The following is a 24,357-nucleotide window of genomic DNA, read 5'->3' on the forward strand; positions in this document are numbered from 1 at the left end:
AACAAGGAGGTAGAGGCACAAAGTAGCTTCCTAAGACCTGGCCATGAAGGGAAGAAATACTTAGAGGGGGACACAGGGCCAGGGATTTTGTTCTGGTTTTGGTTTTAGACAGCAGACCCTTGAGAGGAAGTAATTGGGAAAGGCTGTAATTGGAGAGAGCAGAGAATGTCCTAGACAAGTATAAGATGAAGAATACAAACCAAAGTAGAGGGTAAGTCTAAGGAAAGAGAAGATACAATCTACCTCTATCTTTGATACAGAAGGGGAAGGTGAGCAAGAGTTCAGATAAAGATCTTGTAACACAGTGAGCTTAATGAGCGGAGGTCAGAGGGAAGTACAGGTAGCTAAGTTAAGGTCGAAAGAGAAGAGGAAGTAAAACATTAAGCAAAGTCTGTGCCAGAGATCTCTGTGGAGAGACCATGTTGTGAATAAGAAAGCTTGCAGACTTGATCAAAGAAACCACATTGATACGAATTTTAAATTAGCTCTTAATCATCTTCTAGATAAAAGCAGAGGGATCCTGCTGGGCAAAAAGAAAGCAAAGAAAAAATTATCTTTACTGGAAAATAGCCTTCAGGGAGAAATATTTTGCAGGGTCTGATAACAAAAGGAAGGAAGGAATAGAAATTTAGTTGGGGCTTAAAGATGAATACCACAGAGCAAAATGAGAAAGCCTATACATCAAAAAGAATCCCACTTAAAATAAAAATGCTGGCTTTTATATGTGTATTGTTCAAAAGATGAAGGAACAGTATTTATGGTATAAGCTACTTTTTGTTTTTAAAAAATGGGGACTTAGACTAAAGTGGCAGTTGAAGTGTGAGGTACTCAGACTTCAAATACTTTGTGATGGCAGAAGAGAAAGGATTTGTTAAAATGTATAGAGTTAAACAGAAAAAAGCTATACAAAATGTTAACAGAAGTTACTCTGGATGATAGGATTAAATATGATGCTTCCATTATTGTCGATTTTTTGGAGGCGTAATTAAGATAATCTAATTCTAGAGAGAAGAATGAATTCTTTATGTAAAAAAAATTCAGTACTGAAATATGTGTGGTGAAAATTTAAAGTTCCTCTTTAAACTCAAATCCCTTATCCCACACATATCTCTCGAGATCAGTTAAACCATAGTGTTAAAGGGTTTTAAAACCCTTTCCATATGGCTTACTGTAGTGTTTCTCAAACTTTCTTTTCATTCTTGCCCCTCCAAAGAAAAAACTAACTTAAATAATTATAAACATATATAACACATATTATATAATTATATAAGGTAATTTTACTTAATTTAAATTTAGCTTAGTTTCTCCTAACAAGAGATATTAAACACTAAGGAATAAGATTTTGTACCAGTAGGGTTGAGCTCTGGGGGCAGAGCTATCTAAGATCTTTCGTGCCTAGCCCCTCCCCCACCAAAACAGAACTATTTCTCCCTTTCTGGGGTCAATATTGCCTTTGGTGAGAAGGCATAGTAGACTGGCATTTTAAATATAGTATCAATCAAATCAGATTTATTATGAACCATACACACCTGAAAACTGTTCCTTTGGCTTCCCTCACCTTATTCTCTTTGGTTTCCTTCCCCTCTTGAGACACAACTTGTGGAGTTCTCTGTTACAATGTTTTCCTAAATTCACTGTATGTAAAGATTTTTAAATACACACAATAATATATGCTTACTTACTTGTTTAAAATTATATACAAATATTACTATATTAACCAAATATGTAAAATATAAAATGTACCAAAATAGTTTAAAGGATAAAACTTGTAAAAAGAATAGGTAGAAATTATTTTTTTTTGATATAGTCAAATTTATTAGTTTTTTATTTCATGGTAGCATTTTCTGGGTTTTTGAAAAGAAATTCTTTCCTACAGTAGGGTCAAAAACATATTACCCTATATTTCCTGAATACTTAAGTTTGTCTTGTTCATCCTTGTAGCTCCAGCTGTTCCCAGATGGTCTGGGATACAGTTGGCATTCAGTAAATATTAGTGGGTAAATGAAAGAAATTAACACATTCTAGCCTTGCTTTTGACAAAGAATAGGTAGAAATTATAACCACCTTTTGCATGCCAAAAGGTATGCACACTTTGGAAAACAAGATTCTACATGAATACCTGATGCAGAACTTATGTCTCCTCTTAAATGTGCTTCTCAGTTCATGCTCTCAAGTAAAGTTACTCTACTCTACCAGAATCCTCGTCAGACCTGAACCCTTGGTATCTTCCTTGATACCATCTTTTCCATCTCACCACTTCTAATCTATCACTGCTATCTGTCAGTTTTATATCGGGAATAACTCTCAAATCAGTTCACTTCTCTCCATTTTCATTGGCATCAACGTAAATTGTCAATATAGGCTGAGTTGTGTCCCCACAAAATTGATATGTTGAAGGCCTCACCCCCATACTTGAAAATGTGACCATATTTGGAGACAGCGTCTTTAAAGTAATTAAATTAAAATGGGGTCATCAGAGTGGGCTCTAATTCAGTAATGACTGGTGTCCTTATAAAAAGAGGAAATCTGAAACACAGCCACATACAGGAGGACAATGATGTGAAAACACGGAGAAGGCAGCTCTACGGACATGTGTACACAGGTGTTTGTATGGATGTATTCCTTCGTTTCTCTTGGATTAATAACTAGGGTGATACTGCTCAGTCACATAATACATATATTTTTATCTTCTTAAGAAACTGCCAAAGTGTTTTCCAAGGTGGCTGTACAATTTCACATTTCCCATCAGCAATATATGTGAGTTCCAGTTGCCCCATATCCTCACCAGCACTTAGTTTGGTCAGGTCTTTTAAATTTTAGATAGGTGTTTAATTGACATCTATCTCTAACGTGTCTATTCAAGTCTTTTGTCTACTTTTTTAAGCTGGGTTTTTGATTTCTTACTGAATTCTGAGAGTTCTTTAGACGTAAGTCCTTTATTAGATATATAATTTGCAAATATTTTCTCCCAGTTAATGCCTTATCTTGTTTTCTCTTAATGGGGTATTTTGTAGAGCAGAAATTCTTAATTATAAGTCAGTCCAAATATCATTCTTTCCATTTATGGATAAAACTTTTGCTGTTGCATCTAAGAAATCTTTATCCCTAAGTCATAATGTTTTATATATTCTATTTTCTTCTGTAAGTTTAAGACTTTTAGGTTTTATATCTGAATATCCAAATGTTTCACCACTATTTGTTACAAAGACTATTGTGTCACCATAGAATTGCCTTTGCAATTGTTTTTGAAAATCAGTTTTCCATATGAATGTGAGTGTATTGTTGGACTCTATTCTGCATCAATGATCTACACCCTAACTTTATGCCAATTCCACATTTTCTTGAATATGGTAGTATCATAATAAGCCTTGAAATCAGGTATTGTTAACCCTCCAATTTTGCTTTTGTTTTTCAGAGTTTGTAGTAGATATCCCAAACCTTTGTATTTATATTTGAATTTTAGAATCAGTTGGTCAATTTCTCTAATACACCGGTTGGGACTATAGATCAATTTGGGAAGAATGGATATCTTAACAACAATAAATCTATCAACCCAGAGATAAGATCTCTCTCCATTTATTTAGGTCTTCTTTAATTTCTCTCAGCAATATTTTCAGTGTACAGATGCTCATCTTTTATACATTTACTCCTAAGACTTCATATTCTTTGATGTTACTGTATATGGAATTAATAAATTTCAATTCTTGATAGTATATTGTTAATATATAGAAGTATAACTGATTTTTATATATTGACCTTCTGTTCTGTAACCTTGCAAAACATCACATATTAGTTCTAATAGGCTTTTTTTGGGTAGATTCCTTCAAAGTTCTAACATGGATAATCAGGTCTTGTGTAAATAAAGACCATTTACTTTTTCATTTCCAAACTGGAAGTGTTTTATTTCTTTTTCTTGTTAATTGCACTAGCTCAGAAAATGCTGAATAGAAGTATTAAGAGCAGAAAAAAATATTTTCTCTCCCTAATTTTAAGGAAGAAGCATTCAGTATTCACCTTTATGCATGATTTTTATGCCTTTTATCAAGTTCCCTTCTATTCCTAGTTTGCTGAGATTTCTTTTCAGGAATGGATGTTAGATTCTGTCAAATATTTTTTCTGCATGCATTGAGATGATCACACAGTTTTTCTTTTTTAGTTTGCTGGCTTTCCTTTTCCCATTAGCCTTATAATAAAGCCTCATTCAATCCCCCATAATTTTTAGCCTTTCTTTTTTCCCATATTCTTGTCTTTATGCTGCAGCCTGGATAATTTCATCAATTCTAACTGCCAGACTGGTAATTCATTTTTTTGGTTTTATGTAGACTCTGTTTAATCTATCTGCTGAATTTTTTACCTCACTGATTTTGTTTTTAATTTCTAACTGTTCTATTTGATTCTTTTTTAGTCCTACCTAGTCATTTTTTACCAGTCATTTGATTCTCATTTTTATTCCATTCTTTATTTCTAAATTATATACAGATATTCTAGATTCCTTATCAGTTCATTCTAACACCTGAAATCCATAGCATCCTTGAGAAGTTCTTTAAGAGTCTAAAGTCTGTTTTGCATTATCTTTATTTTTCCTGCTGACTCTCAATCATAGCTTCTAGGTTATTTATAGGACTGGCGATTTTTAACTGTGAGCTCATAGTTGGCTGACCTTAATATGTGGAGAATTCTGATAGCTAAAACTAGAAATGTTTTACTTTACAGAGGATCTGCGTTTGTTTCTTGTGGGAGGAGGTACTGTTACTAACCAAGCACCATGACAGCTGAAGTCACAGGTCTCAGCTTAATGCAAAACTATCTGGTTCATTCCTCCATCTTGCCATAGCCCCAGAGCCTCAGTGAACTGATCCCATCATTCTGAATGACATTTGACCCCAGGGCAACTCCAGCTTTTACAATTACTTATAACTCACAAACCTCCACTACAGTTTCAACTACTTTACGTGCTTATGTATACCTATATATGTACATGCCCCTAAGAGAGTCTCTGACATTTTTCAGGGCAAACAGTGCATTTAAAATTATGCTTTTCTAATACAGGCACCCCAATGTTCATAGCAGCACTATTTATAACAGCCAAGACATGAAAGCAACCTAAATGTCCACTGACAGATGAATGGATAAAGATGCGGTAGATAGACATAGATAGATAGATAGACAGACAGACAGGCAGGCAGGCAGATACACACACACAATGGAACACTACTCAGCCATAAAAAAAGAATGAAATAAGGCCACTTGCAGCCACATGGATGGACCTAGCAATTATTATACTAAGTGAAATAAGTCAGAGGAAGGCAAATATCATATAATATTACTTATATGTGGACTCTAAAATATACAAATGAACTTATTTACAAAATAGAAACAGACTCACAGGCATAGAAAATAAACTTAATGGTTACCAAACAGGAAAGTGAGGAGGGAGGGATAAATTAGGAGTTTGGGATTAACAGATACTAGCTAATATATATAAAACAGATAAACAGCAGGGTCTACTGTATAGCACAGGGAACTATATTCAGTATCTTATAAATGACCATAATGGAAAAGAAAAAAAAAAAAAAAAGAAAAAGAAAAGGTTTTATTTTTAAAAGTATGCTTTTTTAATTTATCTACAATTTGTATTTACTGTAGAGAGAGGGACCTTAAAAATATCTGGCCCCCATACTAGTAAAAGCACAAACCTCCTAAGCTTTATAGGTTAAAAGTATTTATTGATAATATCTGACTTAGAAATTTAACTGGCTTATTGCTACTTGATTTTTTTAACAGGTTAAACATTTTTCTCATAATATTAAAAAATTTCACATTTGGGTGTCCTAAATTTTTTTCTGAGTCTTTTTATGCTGTTACCAAATCATCTGATATGTCTAAAAGTGCAAAATAAAGCACACTCTTTTTCATGGTTAAAATTCTTGTTCATACTATAGCTGCTCAAAATGCTGAACACATTCCAAACATAGCCTAATACATCCTACACACATGATTACCAGATTCTGTTCCATGATAAAAATTGCTGGCTCAGAAAATGAAAGTATCATATCTACACTCCCACATATAGCTAAACTGGCTTAATTCTGCAGATGAGAACCTACAATCTGTTTTCCACTGTGTGGATCCTGAAAAAATTTGTCAATAATTTGCTACACTCACTTTCACTGGAAGTATTATCAATACAGTATTGATAATTACACAGTGATACTAGAATTCTTAGCTGGTTTTAAAAGATACCAAAATTGAATTTTTGATGTCTAAGAAACAGCCTAAAACTCTAAAATGAAATGATTTATGACTCAAAGAAGCCTTAGAAAATACAATATAGAAAGAGGAAAAAAGTATATCCCACATTTGAATGCCATAAATAATTAATATGATTGACTGATATAACTGTGTCTTTAAACTATAGTAGAAAGTGAAAAAAATATGCTAATGTTACAAGTTGTTAGCCAAACATTTATTAAATTAAGCAGAAGCAGAATTAGTTATCTTAATTAAAGAAAAGCTTTCAAAAGGCTCAACACTAAAACTATATTCCTAAGATGTGTCATACCTGATATAATCGGTTCACTTTTACTTTATTCAATCCATTTATCCCCTCTTTACACTCTGATGTATTCTTTGTAACATGATGAACATCTAATGTAAAACCTTCTGAATTAATAAAGCAGAACAGAAACCACCATCATGTAGGATTTTTTTTTCTCCTCTTGAACATTCCTAAGAATAGACTCTGAATACTAATACGTACAGTTCTCTATCATCTGGAATCAGATATCTTAACAAACAGCAAGGCAGATTTGGCAATATTAACTTCAAAACTACACATTTTTAAAGTAAATCCTTTTTTTTTTTTTTTGCCTAAAAAATAATATAAATAATTTAACAATTCTCACAAGACCTCAGAAAACACAATGAAGGAAAATCATCATTCTCATTGTTTTATGGCTACAAAATTACCCAAAGTTAGATCATAAACCCATGATTCTTTAGTAAGGTGAGACATACAATCATGACACATACATAATAAATCCTTGATACTGCCTTATTTAAGGATGAATTATTTCTTAAATTAAATTTCTGGTACTAAGATTTCCAAATCTGTAAATTTCTGTACATGCATATCATGTTATTAGAACTGCTAAAAAACCTGAATTTCTCCTATGGTAGGCTCTTAATTACCTTGCACATGGTAATTCTATGACTCTTAAAAGTTTCAAAGTTAAAAAATAAAGACTGAAATTATAATTATGATAGCAAATTACTGAGCCAATCTCTGAATTAAGTCTACATTACTTAATTTTCCCTCAGAACATCTCAATTCTTTAGGTAGTATTACTACCCCATTTGCTATCTGGTGTTCTGAAAGATTACAGGAGCTACCCAAGGCTGCATAATCAGTGAAGGAAATCTTAGCTCTAGTACTAAGGCCCAACGACTCAGTTCTTAATCACTGTACTACCCTAGGTGTTCAGAAAGACCTTTAAAGTATTTGGCTTTCCAAATGCTAAAAAGCTATAGTTAGTCATTTAAAAATTACTTTTCAATGTTTGAAGATATTTTAAGTACCTGGATGAGTAAACAGATAAATATTGAACAATGAGCATGCAAGGCAGTTCATTTTCCTACAGAAGAAGTCTTAGAAACTTTACTAATCAAGTTTTCCCCATAGACATAATTTTTAAAAAAAAATCCATAGGGAAATACAAACTAAATCAATGAGATACCACTGCACACCTATTAGAAGAGCTAAAATCCCAAACATTGACAATATCAAATGCTGGCAAGGATGTGGAGCAAAAGAAATTCTGTCTTTGCTAGTGGGAATGCAAATGATACAGCCACTTTGGAAGACAGCTTGCCAGTTTCTTACAAAGTTAAATATATCCTAACCCTAAGATACAGCAATCGTACTCCTCAGCATTTATTCAAATGAGCTGAAAATTTATATCCACACAAAAACCTGCACACAAATGTTTATAGCAGTTTTATTCATAACTGCCAAAAAATGGAAGCAACAAGACACCCTTCAATAGGTGAATGGGTAAACAAACTAAGTACATCCATATAATGAAATGTTATTCAGTGATAAAAAGAAATGAGCAACCAAGCAATGAAAAAAATCATGAAGAAACCTAAAATGCATATTACTAAGCAAAAGAATTCAATACAAAAAGGCAATCTACTGTGTGATTCTGATTATATGATATTCTTAAAAAGACAAAACTATAAAGACAGTACAAAGATCAGTGGTTGCCAGGGGTTAAGAGGATACGTGGGGGAAGGACGAACAGGTAGAGTACAGAGGATTATTAAGGAAGTAATACTACTGAACGTCTCTTGTATGGTATTACAATGGTGGATGTGGGAAATAAGCATTTGCATAATGCATCATGCATTATGCATCTTGCATTGGTGTGGTGCATTTGTTACAATTCATGAACCATGACTGATACATTATTAATAAACTAAAGTCCACAGATTACATTAGGATTCGCTCACTGTGCTATGCAGTTATAAGTTCTGCATACTGTGTAACAGATGTTATGATAACCTAATAAGTAACAGATATATTTTCTGCTCAATTATTTTGTAAACCTAAAGCTGCTCAAAAAAATAAAAGCCATCAATTTTTTAAAAAATCTACAGGTACTGGACTACAACAAAGAGACAATAATTACAAGAAAATATTTAACAAAGCAAAATGCAAAATAAAATCTTTGGGGTAGAAAAGAAGCAAGCTGGCAAGAAGTCAAATGTGGAAATTCTATCACATTTTAAAGTGAATTACAGAAGTGTTAGAATCAACTGGTTTAAAAACAAAGAAACCTGGAAAATGAATTCTTAATTTTCTTACTTGATATGAAACTGATAGTGTAACTTTGTTTATATTCCATATTATAAACCAAAGAGAAAATATCTATTAATTTAGCTTTCAGTGAATTTTAAAATATTAACTACTACTTATAAAAATTTAATACATAAATATAAAAAATATGTTCTGGTAGATTGCAATCTAAAAACAAGTATTTGCTAGAAATTATCTTCCTAGGAAAACAGCACTAATTTCTAAAAAGATATTGTAGAAAGTATATGGCATAAATTCTAAATTGTTTCAACTTGAATTATTTACAGTGTTTTGATTTTTTTTTAGAAATATACTTGGGGGTTTAAAAGGGTAAGCCCCTAAATTAGAAAGAAATTTCAATACCAGGATATAATCCTTCTTAAAAATCTTAACAGCTGCAAAAAACCTAGTAGTGTAAGAACATTGTTTTTATAAACTTTTCCTCAAAAACAGATTACACAAAGTCTCAGCGATCTTGGTTCAGATATTGGTCTTCACTGACCCAAGACACCAGATGCATACCACCATCTCCTGAATTTTTAAAACTTCTGAAGATTTTCAGGATCATTATTTAGGGTCTCAAATTATTCTGAAAATCCTACACTCTTTACAAAGCCATTGACAATTATTTTAACTAAATAATATTCTTACACTATAGTTACATAATTAGCAAAAATACTTGTTTATAGCCTTACAATAAAGGAAAGGACTACTTAAAGAAATTATAGTAAACAAAGTAAAATTGAGGTGCTACTTTGCAATTTATGACAGATATTTTCCTTAGGGTATTTTTACTTTTCTCTTGCCTTGGAATACCCAAATACGTAGGGTCAAAAACCTTCCGCAAAAGACTGATCTTTCTGAACACAGGTGATACACTGAATTCCAAGAGGGACTACATTTTTATTCATAAATATTACCTTAAAAGAACAAATGTCAACTAAACTATAAATTTACATTAACATTTATAATAAAAGTAAATATGTATGTGTACACTGTATATAACTATATTCTTAAAAAACTTAACAGCGTTTGAAAAGCAATTGTTAGGGCTTTTTTTAATTAAATAAGAAATTTTATAAGTAAGTGAAAAGGACAAATGAAGTGAAAGCATATATCCCTATTCCTAATAATTCTTTTTAATCAGTAATAGTTTACATGCATTTAAAACCTGGCCAACGTAAGTTGCCAATGTTCATTCACTATAATAACTGACTGTTGACAAGAAGTAATATGAGTTTTTATGTAAAACTTTGCCCAATGCAGTAATATCACAAATGTAACTATCCTTAAATTTTTTTTAAATTTTAACCTTTCCGTTAGACTCTCTTGAATATAATGGTTTCATTATTATTTTTCTTATGTTGCTAACAGAATATTAAGTAAACTATTGAAAAGGAATAAAAATATATACAAAGGATTAGATAGTAAAAGACTGCAATCAAATCACTACACATAAAGACTAAATTAATTAACCTAGGTAGAAAAATGACCATAGCCAGAAAAATTAATGAATGGTATCACTGCATGGGCGGTTGCTTGCCTGTAAAAATGAAGACCTGGCATTAGTTATCCCAGGCTGAAGGTGAGCTTCCAGGGAAGACAACGTTCCACGTGTGCTGTCACAACTTACTGGGGTAAGAATTAAGAATGTCCTGCCTAACTCCAGTGGAAGAGGACTCTTGGAAGCTTGCACCTGGTTTCCTCTGGATTTCATGCTATGCACTTTCTCCCTTCGCTTATTTTTCTTCATTTCGTTTCTTTTCTTCTAGCTTTACTGAGATATAATTGACATACAGTACTATATAAGTTTAAGGTGTACAGCATAGTGATTTGAAGTAATTCTCACAGTAAGTGATTCTTATAATTATCATGAAGTGATTCTCACAATAAGTTTAGTGAACATCCAACATCTCATTCAGATACAAAATTAAAGAAATAGAAAAAAATATTCTTTGTTATGAGATTTCTTAGGATTTGCTACTTTGATAATAACGTACAGCAGTGTTAATTATATTCATCATGCTTCACATTACGTGCCTAGTACTTATTTATCTTGTAACTGGAAGTTTGTATCTTCTGACCGCCTTCATCTAATTCCCCCCAACTTCACCCCCCACCTCTGGCAACCACAAATCTGATCTCTTTTTCAGCTTGTCTATTTGTTTTTGACGTATAGTTGACCTACAACGTTATGTTAGTTCCTGTTACACAACATAGGTGATTTAGTATTTCTATACATTTCAAAACAATCACCATAATAAATCAAGCTACGATATGTCATCATACAAAGATATTATATAGTTGTTGACTATATTCTTCACACTGTACATTTCATACCAATGACTCATTGATTTTGCAACTAGAAGCTTGTACCTCTTAATCTCCCTCATCTACTTCTCTCCTCTCTTCACTATCCATCCTCTCTGGTGAATACCTGTTTGTTCTCTGTGTTTATACCTTAATTTCTATTTTATCCCATTTCTTCATTCGTTTTTTAGATTTTGCATATAAGTGAAGTTATACAGTATTTGTCTTTCTCTGTCTGACTTGCTTCATACACTTTGACTACAATATATCACAGTCATGAGCATGACTGAGTGCTGTGCATACTCCTACCAAATCATCAAAATTAGGGGTGACTGTAGAGATCCTCAACACAGGAAATATTTAAATTTTTGAACTACAAAGAAAACAATCCACAGCATGATGCTTGAAACAGAGAATTTTTTTCTTTGGAGTACTAGTTGTTAAGATTTAATGATGAAAATAGTAATTAGTCTTTCTATTCATCATTATCAAAAACATATCAAAAAGAATGAATAAAATGTAGAGTCAGAGATTTCTTTGCGTGGAAGGAATTCTTGTGGTCCATGAGGCCAGGATATTGGTAGATGACAGAAGAGAGACTTTAAAATATGAAAAATTAATTCAGTAATGTACTTTATATGAAAATGAACAACTGAATGGACCCTACCATCTTCAGAGAAGACTTTATAAGACATTTTAATAACCACAATTAAGTTGTTTATATACCAAAAATTTTCATCTTATTACGTAGCAGGACTTCAAAAAACTTTCACAATAAATCATCTGTATGACAGGAAATGGGAAATTACTATATGCATTTCAGAAATTAGATTATAAATAGTATTACTGCTAGCATCTATTCAATAAACAAACATGCATAGAAAATTTGTCATTGTCAAGAAATAAACTTCCCTTCAGCCAAATACTGACATATAGCCTCTCTGGAACACAAATAATGCTGGCTCATTATCTTCCTGCATTCTTCAATAAAGATATAAAAATATTTTCATTTAAACATACCTTAACTATTTCTTCAATGAAACAAATGTGAGAAACAGGATCTCTCTTCTTGGCTAATATTTTTTGTAAATGATGTACCTATAAGGGGGGAAAGAGAGGGCGAATGCACATAACTGAGTATTTTGAAGTGAAACAAGTGTAAAGCGTAAGCATTAGAAACAGTAAGGGAAGGAGGGAAGGCAAAAGGCATTGTGCTTGAGCCCTCGCATACTCTATAATCAGCTTATGCTGGAAGATTTTAAGAAACCTGTCCGAGGTCACACAACCTAGAATAACCAGGAATTAACTCACAATTAATATTCTTTTCACTCTCTAAAATATTTACCTGTCCACACACAGTATAGATATTATCCACAAGTTTTTCCAAATTGGTCCAGAGGGATGCACGAAACGCTGCAGTGTTTCCTGGGGTTGGCATGGTAGATCGTCCAGGTCCCCCTGTTTATGAGTGACAAAAAATAGGAAAAATACAAATTTTCAAATATAACAAAATGTATGTTATGAAACACATACATAGGCTAAAAAATGAGAAATTTCTTTTTGAAGAAATAATAATTTCTTGTGAGTGATATACAAGAGAATCTTAAATTTTTGTGTTTTAGAAAGGGAAACAAGATCACACACACACACACATACACACACACACGCACCAAGGAAGGACAATATAGAAAACAGAAATCAATGAAGACGGCTTCCTAGAAGGGGGAGCTGGAGTGGTGAAAGAACACCAGGTAAAAGAATGAAGACAGAAGTAGTGAGTCTCTGTGAGCCATGCCAATGTTTTATCTATTTCAAAATAAATTTAAATTTTAAAGAATGAAAAAAGTAAACTCTATAATTAAATACAAATGCAGAAACACACACAACTAATGTTATTTCAAATTAATAATACAACCACACATGGGAAAATAATTGAAGTTATTTTTAATTACAGAACTCCAACTTTAGAAAGATATATTTTGGAGTAAAAAGAACTGAAAAGAAATATTAGTAGATAAACAAGTTTATACTGTATAGCACAGGGGAATATATTCAAGAGCTTGTTGTAGCTCACGGTAAAAAAGAATATGAAAATTAATATATGTATATTCATGTACGACTGAAAAATTGTGCTGTACACCAGAAATTGACACAACATTGTAAACTGAGTATAACTCAATTAAAAAAAAAAAGGAAATATTGTGCTTGGGTTTGGCAGTGTGGGGGAGGTAACAGCTCAGCTCAGTGATAAAGTGTGTGCTTGGTGTGTACCAGGTGCTGGATTCAATCCCCAGTGCCTCTGTTAAAGGAGAAAAAAAAAGAAGAAGAAAGAAATACTGTACTTTATTTAATAATGTGTTGCTTGACGTTGTAATACTGAAACTAGTTTAGGTGTATTTTAGAATAGAGCAAATGAAAGTTATCACTGTGAACAGGATACAGACACAAATATGTAACAGGTATTAGACGTATTTGCCAGTTCTGTTCACTATAAGGACAGAGAGACGACTCCTTAATAGAATTCAGTATGCCTAACATCCAAATTCTGACTTCTATGCACCATTCCCCAATAAAAGAAACCAAGGCTCATTGAAGAAAAAAGTAATTCCATATCTGGAGCAGTGAAAATAGAAGGTGAACCTGGTACACACTGGGCCAGAATAAAAAAGGGTTCAAAGACAAATGGAGATTTGTCATGGGACATAGGAACTTGACTGGAGGGGGCTTCCAGAGAACAAATTTGGGAATATTTGGCCATCCAAAGTAATATCAAAAATAATAGCTTTTAAAATAGTGATTTTAAAAATTATAAGTTTAGGAAAAAACTACACTTTATTTTAGTAAAGAGACACTTATTTTTTTATTCTGATAACAGTGGAAAGCAATAAAAAAGAGAAACATGTAAGAGAGCGAGCCTGGCTTTAAAAATACAAATAATTCCTGTTCAAAATCTAGGTCTAATTATTTTTTAACATTATCTGCAGTGTTTTACAAAGAATATGAAGGGAAAGTACACAGAGACTAGAGAGGTAATGCTGAAACAATATGCAATTGTTTCAGAAGTTACATAAGGAATGTACATGTGACAGTAAAGAACAGGTAGGCAGTAACTTTGTGAAAATTAGAAAATTTTAATTAAATTCCTGGAATATGTATAGCTTGGTTTTATTTTAAAGAATTATGGAATGCATCAATCCACTACTCTCTTACAGTAAATATGGGCAGAAATACAAGGAGGCGTTATTTTCTATTTTTTTTTATTTTGGAGAAACTGAGGCACAGAAAAACAAGATCACAGTCACTGCTTCAACTACATCTAGAGGCTTCATTTTTCTTACTTATTAGTAAGTATATTAAATATATCTTGTTGAAAATATAACAAGGAATAAATAATCAACTGAACATAGAATAGCGGTATATAGGAAGGGGAGTAAGAACAATTAAAACAGAAAAACAGATGCCACTATCAGTTAGTCGTTGGAGACTCAGGAAACAAAATAACTGTGTCGTAAACTAAGTTTTACTTAAGTGATAGAAGAAACTAAGAGCTTCTCAAAGAAATAATATTTAAGAGTTATTTCTAGTTAATGGTGGTGGAGTAAAATCATTTTCTTGCTCTAGTATCTTGAAGGGTATTGAAAGTAAGAACAAGAAGTAGAGAAAAATGTCAACTTCAAAGAAACAAAAAATCAACTAAAAACCTCAAACTTGAGATTATGAAGCCTGTATACCAAATGCTGTAGGTAAGTCAAAATGAACAAAGAACTAGATAGCTGACATTCTAGACCAATAGCAAGGAACAAACTGCTCTTAAAAATGAGTTGTAAAAATTTAGGCTATCCAATGATTCTTTGCTTAGGGCTGAGAGGGACAGACATGGATGGGCCAGGAAAGAAGCCAGAAAAATGTTCAATGTTGCAGAATGGCAAAGAAAGAAAAGCTGAAGGAGAAACCACTATAAAATGCAATTTATGCTGTGTTAAGAATCAGCCCTCTAGCTTAGGAAGACAACTAGAGGTAAAATGAGGTGAAAGAGGAAAAGAAGAGAATTTAAGGTTTCCATACAGAAATTGCTTGAATGGATTTACTGGGATCCAGACAAAGCTCTAGAATGGTCCAAAATGTGAGGAAAGAAGTCCTCCCAAAGCAGAAGGAAATAAGATGGTGAACTGTTATTCTAGATAATAAGCCTAAATCAAAGTTATAGACTGTCCCAGGTCTCTCCCTACAACCATTCCCACATTACTCTTCAACCAACAAACAGCACCTTTCAAAGATGAATAATGATCAGAAACAAAGTAACAGGGGACCGAAAACAGATATGGGGGAGAGGCCCTAGTGCAGGGAGGAAAGGGACGTAAACAAAAAACAATGACAAACATAGGTCCAAAGAAACTCCCCAAAGAAACAACAGGAAGGGTTATTCAGTTCCCTACTCTCTCAAAGTAATTATAGGAAACATTCTCGGTGTAAATGTGTAACAGAGATTAAGACCACATTCAGATTCTACACATAAATCAAACTGTACAGTATTTATCTGTCTCTGTCTGACTTACTTCACTTAGAGTACCCTCTAGATCCATCTATGTTGTTGCAAACAGTGAGAGTTCAATCTCTTTATGGGTGACTAATATTCCATTGTATATATACCATATCTTCGCTATTGATTCCCGCAGTGATGGGCACTTGGGCTGTTCCACATTTTGGCTATTGTAAGCAATGCTGCAATGGACATAGAATTGCATATATCTTTTCCAATCAATATTTTCACTTTCTTTAGATAAATACCCATGAGTGGAACTGCTAAATGTAGTTCTATTTTCATTTCTTTTTTAAAAAATAACAGAGAGCGAGCGCTCTGTTCTTAACAAGGCCTGCTTTCGGGAGAAACTAATTAAACAGAGCCCTACCTGCTAGGGTGTTATCAGAGCCTAACGGACATGGGGAAGGGAGATAGCCAACCCCAGCTCACCCTAGTCATCCTCTCTCCCACCAAAAGGAGGGAAAGAAAATTTAATACCCATGTCAAGTTCCAAGTACAGAGGTACAAGCTCACTAAAAGAATGAGACCTAATAACAACTCTATAGAATGCTTTCCCTTCCCACACACCTCACCCATATTATTAGAGACATATTTACAGAAGTACCTTTTACCAAATTGCAAGGCGTATCACAATGTCAAAAAAAAATTTGAAGAGAGAGGACAAGCATCAGAAACAGACATGGCAGGGATGTTGAGATTCTCAAACTAGGAATTTAAAACAACCAAGATTAACATGCTAAAGTCTCTAAGGGATAAAGCAGACATGCAGGAACAGATGGGTAATGTAAGCAAACAGATGAAAATCCTAAGAGGGAACCAGAAAGAAATGCTAGAGAGAAAAAAATAAAAAAAGAACACTGTAACAGAAATCAAGCATGCCTCTGATGGCCTTATCAGTAGACTGGACATGGCTGAGGAAAGTCTTTGAGCGACAGCCTATATCAACACAATCCCCAAAACTGTTAAAAAAAAAAAAAAATAGAAGAGAATATCTAAGGACTACAGGCAGCCACAAAAGGTGTGACATATATATTATAGTAAAACTAGAAGGAGAAAAGAGAAAGGAACAGAATAAATATTTGAAACAATAATGACTGGGAATTTCCTCAAAGTAGTGCCAGACACCAAATCACATGAAGCTCCAAGAACACCAGGCTGGATTTAAAAAAAAATACTAATACCTTATGTATATTATTTTCAAATTAAAGAAAATCATAGAGAACAAAAAGTCCTGAAAGCAGTCAGAGGAAAAAAAATTATCTATAGAGGAACAACGACAAGAATTACATCCAACTTCTCAGAAACCATGCAAGCAAGAAGAGAGGAAAGTGAAATATTGAAATGTTGAGAGAAAAAAAAAAAACAAAAAACCCCACCAGCCTAGAATTCTGTACTCTGCAAAAATATTCTTCAAAAGTGAAGAATAAGTAAAGATCTTTTTGGTCCAACAAAAAATGATGGAATTTGTTGCAAACAGACTGGCTTTCAAAAAATGTTAAAAGAAGCTCTTTAGAGAGAAGGAAAATAATATACGACAGAAACTCAGATCTACATAAAGAAAGGAAGAGCACTGAAGAAGGCACACGGAAGGGAAGGTCAAATAAAAACTTTCCTTACTCTTAATTAATCTAACAGATAACAGTTCAAAATAATAACAGCAACATTGAATTGGATTATGTGTGCATATGTATATGTGCTTATATACACTTACATACAAGTAAAATGAATGACAGCAACGAAACGAGGGATGGGAGGGAAGGAATTAGGATTATTTTCTTGTCACAAGGCATTGGAACTATCTAGGAAGTGGTATAGTAATATCTGAAAGTGGACATTGGTTAGTTCTAAATGTACATGGCAAACTCTAGGGCAACCATTAAAAAAATTTTTTTAAAGAAGTGTAACTGATACATAAAGAAAGGAAAAAATGGAATCACATAAAGTGTGCAATTAAAACCAAAAGGCAGAAAAATTGTTAACAACAAAAAGAGAAACAAAGAATAAGGCCAAAAAACAAAACAGTAATGAAAGAGTAGGTTTTAATTCAATCATACCAATGATCCCTCTGAATGGTCTAAATGCACTATTTGATAAAACTGAAAAAGGGGTTGAAACATTTTATTCTTGAACAGTCGGAGTACAAGTGTTTCTGTCCTCACCCGAAATTTACTCCTTTCTTAGATTCAGATTTTGTCAGTCTCAGCTGAGAAATCACATCTTGTCTGTCTGCATTTCTCTAATAACTATTCACGTCCCCTACAAAGGCTGCACATCTCCTGGATGTGTTCTTCTGCTAGCTGCCTATTCGTACTCTTTATTTTTTCAATTAAGTTTCTTATCTTTTTCTTATTAAATTATAAACTTTTAGCTACATCTTGGGAAGCACACTTTTCTTTAAAATTATATTAATGTTACATATTTTTAAAATTTTGAATCAATCTGAAACATACAGAAAATTCTGAAGTATAGTAAAAATATTCTCCTCTGAATCATTTACTAACACGAAGCCTGATCACCCCTGAAAGCTTTAATGTGTATTTTCAACCAAAAGGACATTCTACTACATGATCTCAATATAACCAACAAAATCAGAAAATTAACATTAATACTGCCAATGTAACATTTTTTTTAAAATAAAAGTGATTGTTTTTAAAAAATAAAGAATTCATGCTAAAGTTTCTACACTAAATCATGGTATCCACTCCCCCCAAAATGATAAGGCTTTAAAACTCCTTCGTCGTTCAAAAAGAGGGAGCATACATTAGGATTGACAGCACCTGAATAACTGCTTTCATTTTTTTCTTGTTCTTGACAACACAAGAGGGCATGAGATTAAACTGTTTCTGGAAATTTGAAGATGAGATCAAACTTTCTGAGGCTAATTGCTCAGAAAAGCTGACAGTGAAGTCTCCCCCGGCTACTTTTCAAAGCTCTCCTGGGATGGTCTCAGTAAAGACCTATTCAGAGTTTAGAGCTAACCTTTAAAAATCCCTTCAAGATCTAAGATTCTTTTATCTTTTTTTCTAGTGTAAATTATGTATGAGTGACATACAGTCTGTGTTATTCAAGGTTACGTTTATATAACAAACCTACAAATAATAATCAATGGCTGCAAATTTTTTTTTTTTAGCATTAGCCCTGTATCAAGAACTCTTATTAATTCTACATGCGTTATTTATACTTTAGGACAACTTCATGATATTTGAGTACCTTCTTCAATAGAAAAATGGGAAAAGAAAAACTGGAGGCAGTAAGAATATAAAACACTTTGGGGAATTTTTCTGTAGTCTGAAGGAATAAAACAAGGCAGTAAAACTGAAGAAAGAAATGGAGTCATGACAGATTTGTCTGATTGGCTTTAAGCAGAAGATACAACAGCACAACTGTATGTGATGGGAAAAAGATGTAAAGAAGGAAAAATTGATAACGTGGGAGGGGGAGGGGATCTGCTAAAGCAATGCTTTTCAGAGATGGGATTTAACGCAAAGGTAGCATACTTGGTCTCTGCCAGGAGCAAGTACAGTTCATTCATATTAACAGGAAAGAAGAAAGAATTAAAGAGGAGAAATGCAGAGTTGGGGTTACTTAGAAAAATGAGAGGTACACATGACACGTAGTCCTTCCTATCTATGAAGTGTGTTTGTATGTGAATGTCATCATCAGGTTCATTTTGGCAGGAAAAGCGTTGCAGACTGCTGCCTCGAATCTACCTACTCCACTCTCAATCTACCTGTCTTTGATTTGCTTTAGATTTTGTTACAGTTGTAATGTTCCCAAAGCTTTTATCAGCTTCTGTCTCCACACTTAGCCATCACTGCTCCTGAGTACCAGAATTACCATAAGGAAAAGCAGAACGATAAGGCTGAGATTTTATTTCCTTAAAAAATGTTTTCTGTCTCAATAAGAAGTATATGTAAGGATAAGGATTATAGAAAGAAAAATATGTTCCTTCTCTTTTTTTCTTGCATCTGTTTCCTCTGAACTAAATGAAGCCACAGTTTATAGTTTTTATCTAGAAGTTCTGAATATACCAATTGGCCACTTCAACTCACTGATTAGACAAAAAAGTTATAAATAAATTCTAAAACATAATTTCTTCTCTCATTTTCTGTCTCCTAAACAAATGAGTCATTAGATCACTTTGAAACTTTAGTGTTTCACATACTATTCAAAGGGCTTCTCAGTTATAAATAAATAAAGAAGCTAAATATAAGGCACATCCATACCTCTCACAGCTGACTGGGAAGGCTGAGTCAGAACTTTGATGTCTAATGCACTGCTGATATTTTCTTCTACAGCAGCACAGTATCCGTCCACGACACTGGTAATGGTATCCTTCAAAGTTCCAAGATTGTGGAAAACCTGAAGAGCTGTTCCGACCTGGGTTGGATTCTTTAAAAAGGTGGTCATGCATAAGGTTAGGAATCCATATAAACAAGAAAACAAACAAAACCAATATAAATCTACATCTGTAAGGGGTACTTGAGCAGTTACTACTATGTTTTAAAATTATCCCAGACAAGAATAAAAATAACGCATTAGGAAAAAATGTTTTTAGTTATTACTTATTTCACAAAAGACAAAGTTAAATATTATGTACATGATTTCCTTCTCTTTCCTTTTCCTCCTTCTTAAAAGGATAATGACAAAAACCAAAACTCTTATATTATTAGCGCTTATTTAAAATTCATCACTGATTCCTATGAAGAGAGCCATGATGGAAGTAACAACCCTACATTTGTTTAGAAGATTAAAAAATGAATTCTGCAGAGTTGACTGAGGGCTGAGCCATGCAGACTGATACTACTATTCATTTCATTCATTCATTCATTCAAACTACAAATAATAATACAGTGTTACTACAGGTCTATTTTGCTTCTAGGCGCTGGAAATACAGTAGTAAATAAAACCAACTGAGTTTCTGCCCTCATGAACTTTTATTTACTGAGAAATGTATAAAAATAAATATGAGAGTATCGGGGAGTGATAAACACTATAAAAAGGAAACAGGGACTAAGAATAGAGAATGATGGGGATTATCATAGAGGGAAAAGTCAGACAATGCATCTCTAGGGTGATATTTAAACTGAGACCTGCACATAACAAAGGAGAGAATCTACGGAGGATATGGGGAAATACAAATCTGGGCGCAAGTATCAACAGAAGTGCAGAGGTAGAAACATGCTTGTTAGCTAGTGAGACAGCAATTAGGCCATGATGGTGGCTGGAGCAGATTGACTGAAGCAGAGAGAGGTAAGCAATGAGGTGGGTAGTAGAAACACTACCTATGAGTAGATTAAGTCTACAATGATATAAATAGGTCGCTGGATTTGTTACTAAATAAATGACTGAATTATCAAGGGAGATGGTGTACACCAACATGTATTTCCAAGCCCAGATAGCTGAAATTCCTCTTTCACTGATGATTCAGTGTCTCTTATTAAAGGCAAATGGTAAAAAGTTAAATTATTTCATTAACATTTCCTTCACTGTTAAGTTTATAAATAAGACAAAATGTTATTTCTGAAATCTATTGGAGTCAGTAATAGTACATTGTGCACATACACACACACGAGCGCATGCACACACACAAACTCAGAGGCAGAGAAGAACCAGCTTCAAATATCAGGAAACGTGGTTGGTGAATACCAATACCCATTTTAGATTTTTTAAAAAATTAAACAAGAAAAAGAAGCAAATGATCATTGTTTTATGTTAAAATACGTTTTAATGAAAAAAGCTTAATATGGTTATAATAGAATTTTATTCAAATATATACTGTCAATGCTGTATCAGCATACTAACAAAGAAAAAGGGAGAAAATATGCTATTTCATACAAAATTATTAATTGAAAATATAGGGTAAAGCACTTTGGTGGTTGTTAATTCCATTGCATCCAAGTAATGATTTTTTTTACTTTTCTAGTAGATATCAAGAATCAAAATCAGGCAACTGTAAAGAAATTTCCCTTATCATTATTCAAGTGTCTATATGATCTAAGAAAGCATTATCGGAGCAATTTTAAAGAATATTTTCACCTATAAAACTAGAATATAGAGATACACTGTAAAATTATATTTATTGCCTTTATTATCCTCAAAAGAGTTAAAAAGCACAGCTTCCCAACATACAGGAATTCAGTAACTTATAACTCTGTAACTTCAATAACTTACAATGTAGATTTATTGTAAGTTATACATGATGTTAATTGAAAAACATTAAATCATATTTCACTTGAAAGATCTGGCTAAAATGGATCCATCTTCCTAGGTTCCTACTCCAAACATTATTAACTTCCAAAAACCTTTCAAAACAATAACAGCTCATTATTAAAGCAGCACCTAATAACAGAATGGCTATTATTAAAAAGTCAACAAATAAGTGTTGGCAAGGATGAGGAAAAAAGGGAACTCTTATGCACTGTTGGTGGGAATGTAAATTGGTGTAGTCACTATGGGAAACAGTATGTGGATTCCTCAAAAAGTTAAAAATAATACCAAATGATCCATTCATTCCACTTCTGGGTATTTACTCAAAGAAAACAAAAACACAAATTTGAAAAGATACACACACCCTTATATTCACTGAAGCACTGTTTACAATAGCGAACATATGGAAGCAACCTAAGTGTTCGACAGATGAACAGGTAAAAAAGATGTATATACAATGGAATATTGCTCAACCATAAAAAAGAATGAAATCTTGACATTTGCAACAACACAGATGGACCTAGAGGGTTTATACTGAATGAAATAAGTCAGAAAGAGAAAAACAAATACCATATAAGCTCACTTTTATGGAAAATCGAAAAAACAAAATAAATGAACAAGGAAAATAAAGCAGAAACAGACTCAGATACCGACAGCAAAGTGGTGGTTGCCAGAGGAGATGGAATTGGGGGGTTGGATGAGATAGGTAAAGGGGATTAAGAGGAACAAAAATTCCCATAACAAAATAAATCTGTCATAGGATGTAATGTATAGCCTAGGAAGTAACAATCAATAATACTGTAATAATTTTGCATGGTGACAGAGGGTAATAAGACCTATTGTGATGATCATTTTATAATGCATTTGACTGTCAAATCATTATGTTGTATACCTGAAACTAACATAATATTGTACACAACTATATTTCAATGAAAAGTACCTAATACAGCAATATTTGTAATAATTCTAATTTATACTACTTATACAAATTCTACATGTAATTTTAAGCTTGTTAATTAACATGACCACCTTCTCTATTAATGCCTGTTATTCATATTCGTGGTTTAATATAAATATATCATTTGTGATTTGGGAAACTATAAAAAAATGAAAATTTGAAATAAAATTATTTAACATACATACAGAGGAGTGCAAAAATTATGTAAACATAGCTTTATGAATTATCACAGAATCCAAGCCAAAACCTTAGCAAACTACTTAAGCTTCTCTGAGACTTGGTTTCCTCATCTGCACAATGGCAAAAATAAAAGCACCAACATAAACAGAGAAGTGAAGTAATCCTTACAACTGATCTAGCACTGGAGATGGGAAAAGGAGCTCAATAAACTCTTGTTACCTCTTCCTGGCTCTGTTGGCATCGTGGTATAGTGAAAAGAATGTGAGCTTTTAAAATTATATAGTCCTAAGACAAAAACTCAGCTGTGTTATTAATAAGCCATATGATTGTAGGCAAATTACTTTATCATTGATCAAATTTTAAATTATTCATATAATTAATGTTTACTTCCTAACCAGATTTTAAGATCTCTGAGGGAAGGTCCAAATTTTTGTTCAGTGCTCTACTTGTAGCATCTAGCACAGGTGCTAGAAAGGATAGGTATTCATATCAGTTGAATAAGTGAATGAGTAAGTAAATTTTATATTTGGTTTGTTAATATATTCTTTGTTTGACTACTGAAAAGACTACTGAGATAACACATATAAAATACCTGCTTTCAGTAAATGAGTAACAGAAAATACTAGTTCTCAGATCATTTATTAATATCCTATTTTTAGAAATGTTTTTAACAGCTTTTGTTCCAGGTTCTAAGAAATTCTTAACACTTCATTTTAGTTAGCACTGAAATAAGTAGAGTTACCCAATATATACAATTTGAGTAACTCTGAGGGATTCAGGTCTCTCCTATGTATCTCAAATTAATAAATTTAAAAATGATGAGAATATATGAAAGGAGGGATTCCCAAAGCTGGCTGGAAATCCTTTTTAATAAAAATGTAGCCAACAAGATCTCAACTCTAAAAACTCTGATTCAGCTGAATCAGACTGAGGCTTGGTTATAGTATTTTCAAAGCTCTTCAGATGCAGCCACCTGGGAAGCAACATTTGGAAACCACCTGACTAGATGATTCTGCCAGATTTCAAAAAATGAGAATCATTTATTCATGTCAAGACAGGATGTTGTGGTAAAGGAACAGAATACACAGAGAAATGACAGAGGAAAACTACAGAGTATATACTTCAGGAGTGATGCACAGACTTCACTGCTTGAAATTTTGCATACATGAAAAAAATAATAAAAGATAATGCTGCTCAGGCAAACACAGGTCAGGTCACTGACAACCTTGAATAGCATTCTGTGAAATTTCTATTTTGTACTATTTCTTTGGTAATAGAAAAATGATTCATGTTTTCTAA

The 24,357-nt window shown here is 33.0% G+C and overlaps 1 protein-coding gene across 1 annotated transcript in view; it reads right to left on the minus strand.

Annotated features, from left to right (window-relative positions):
* COG5 (component of oligomeric golgi complex 5) overlaps nucleotides 1–24,357 on the minus strand; it is a 240,196-nt gene that overhangs the window by 92,470 nt on the left and 123,369 nt on the right. The window contains exons 8-10 of the mRNA XM_031454688.2: nucleotides 19,937–20,102; nucleotides 12,513–12,625; nucleotides 12,188–12,265 (exon numbers count right to left, since the gene is read on the minus strand). Coding sequence (XP_031310548.2) covers nucleotides 12,188–12,265; nucleotides 12,513–12,625; nucleotides 19,937–20,102 — 357 coding nt within the window. The remainder of the gene's footprint in view (nucleotides 1–12,187; nucleotides 12,266–12,512; nucleotides 12,626–19,936; nucleotides 20,103–24,357) is intronic.

Source organism: Camelus dromedarius, chromosome 7, assembly GCF_036321535.1.
Source record: "Camelus dromedarius isolate mCamDro1 chromosome 7, mCamDro1.pat, whole genome shotgun sequence".
NCBI lineage: Eukaryota > Metazoa > Chordata > Mammalia > Artiodactyla > Camelidae > Camelus > Camelus dromedarius.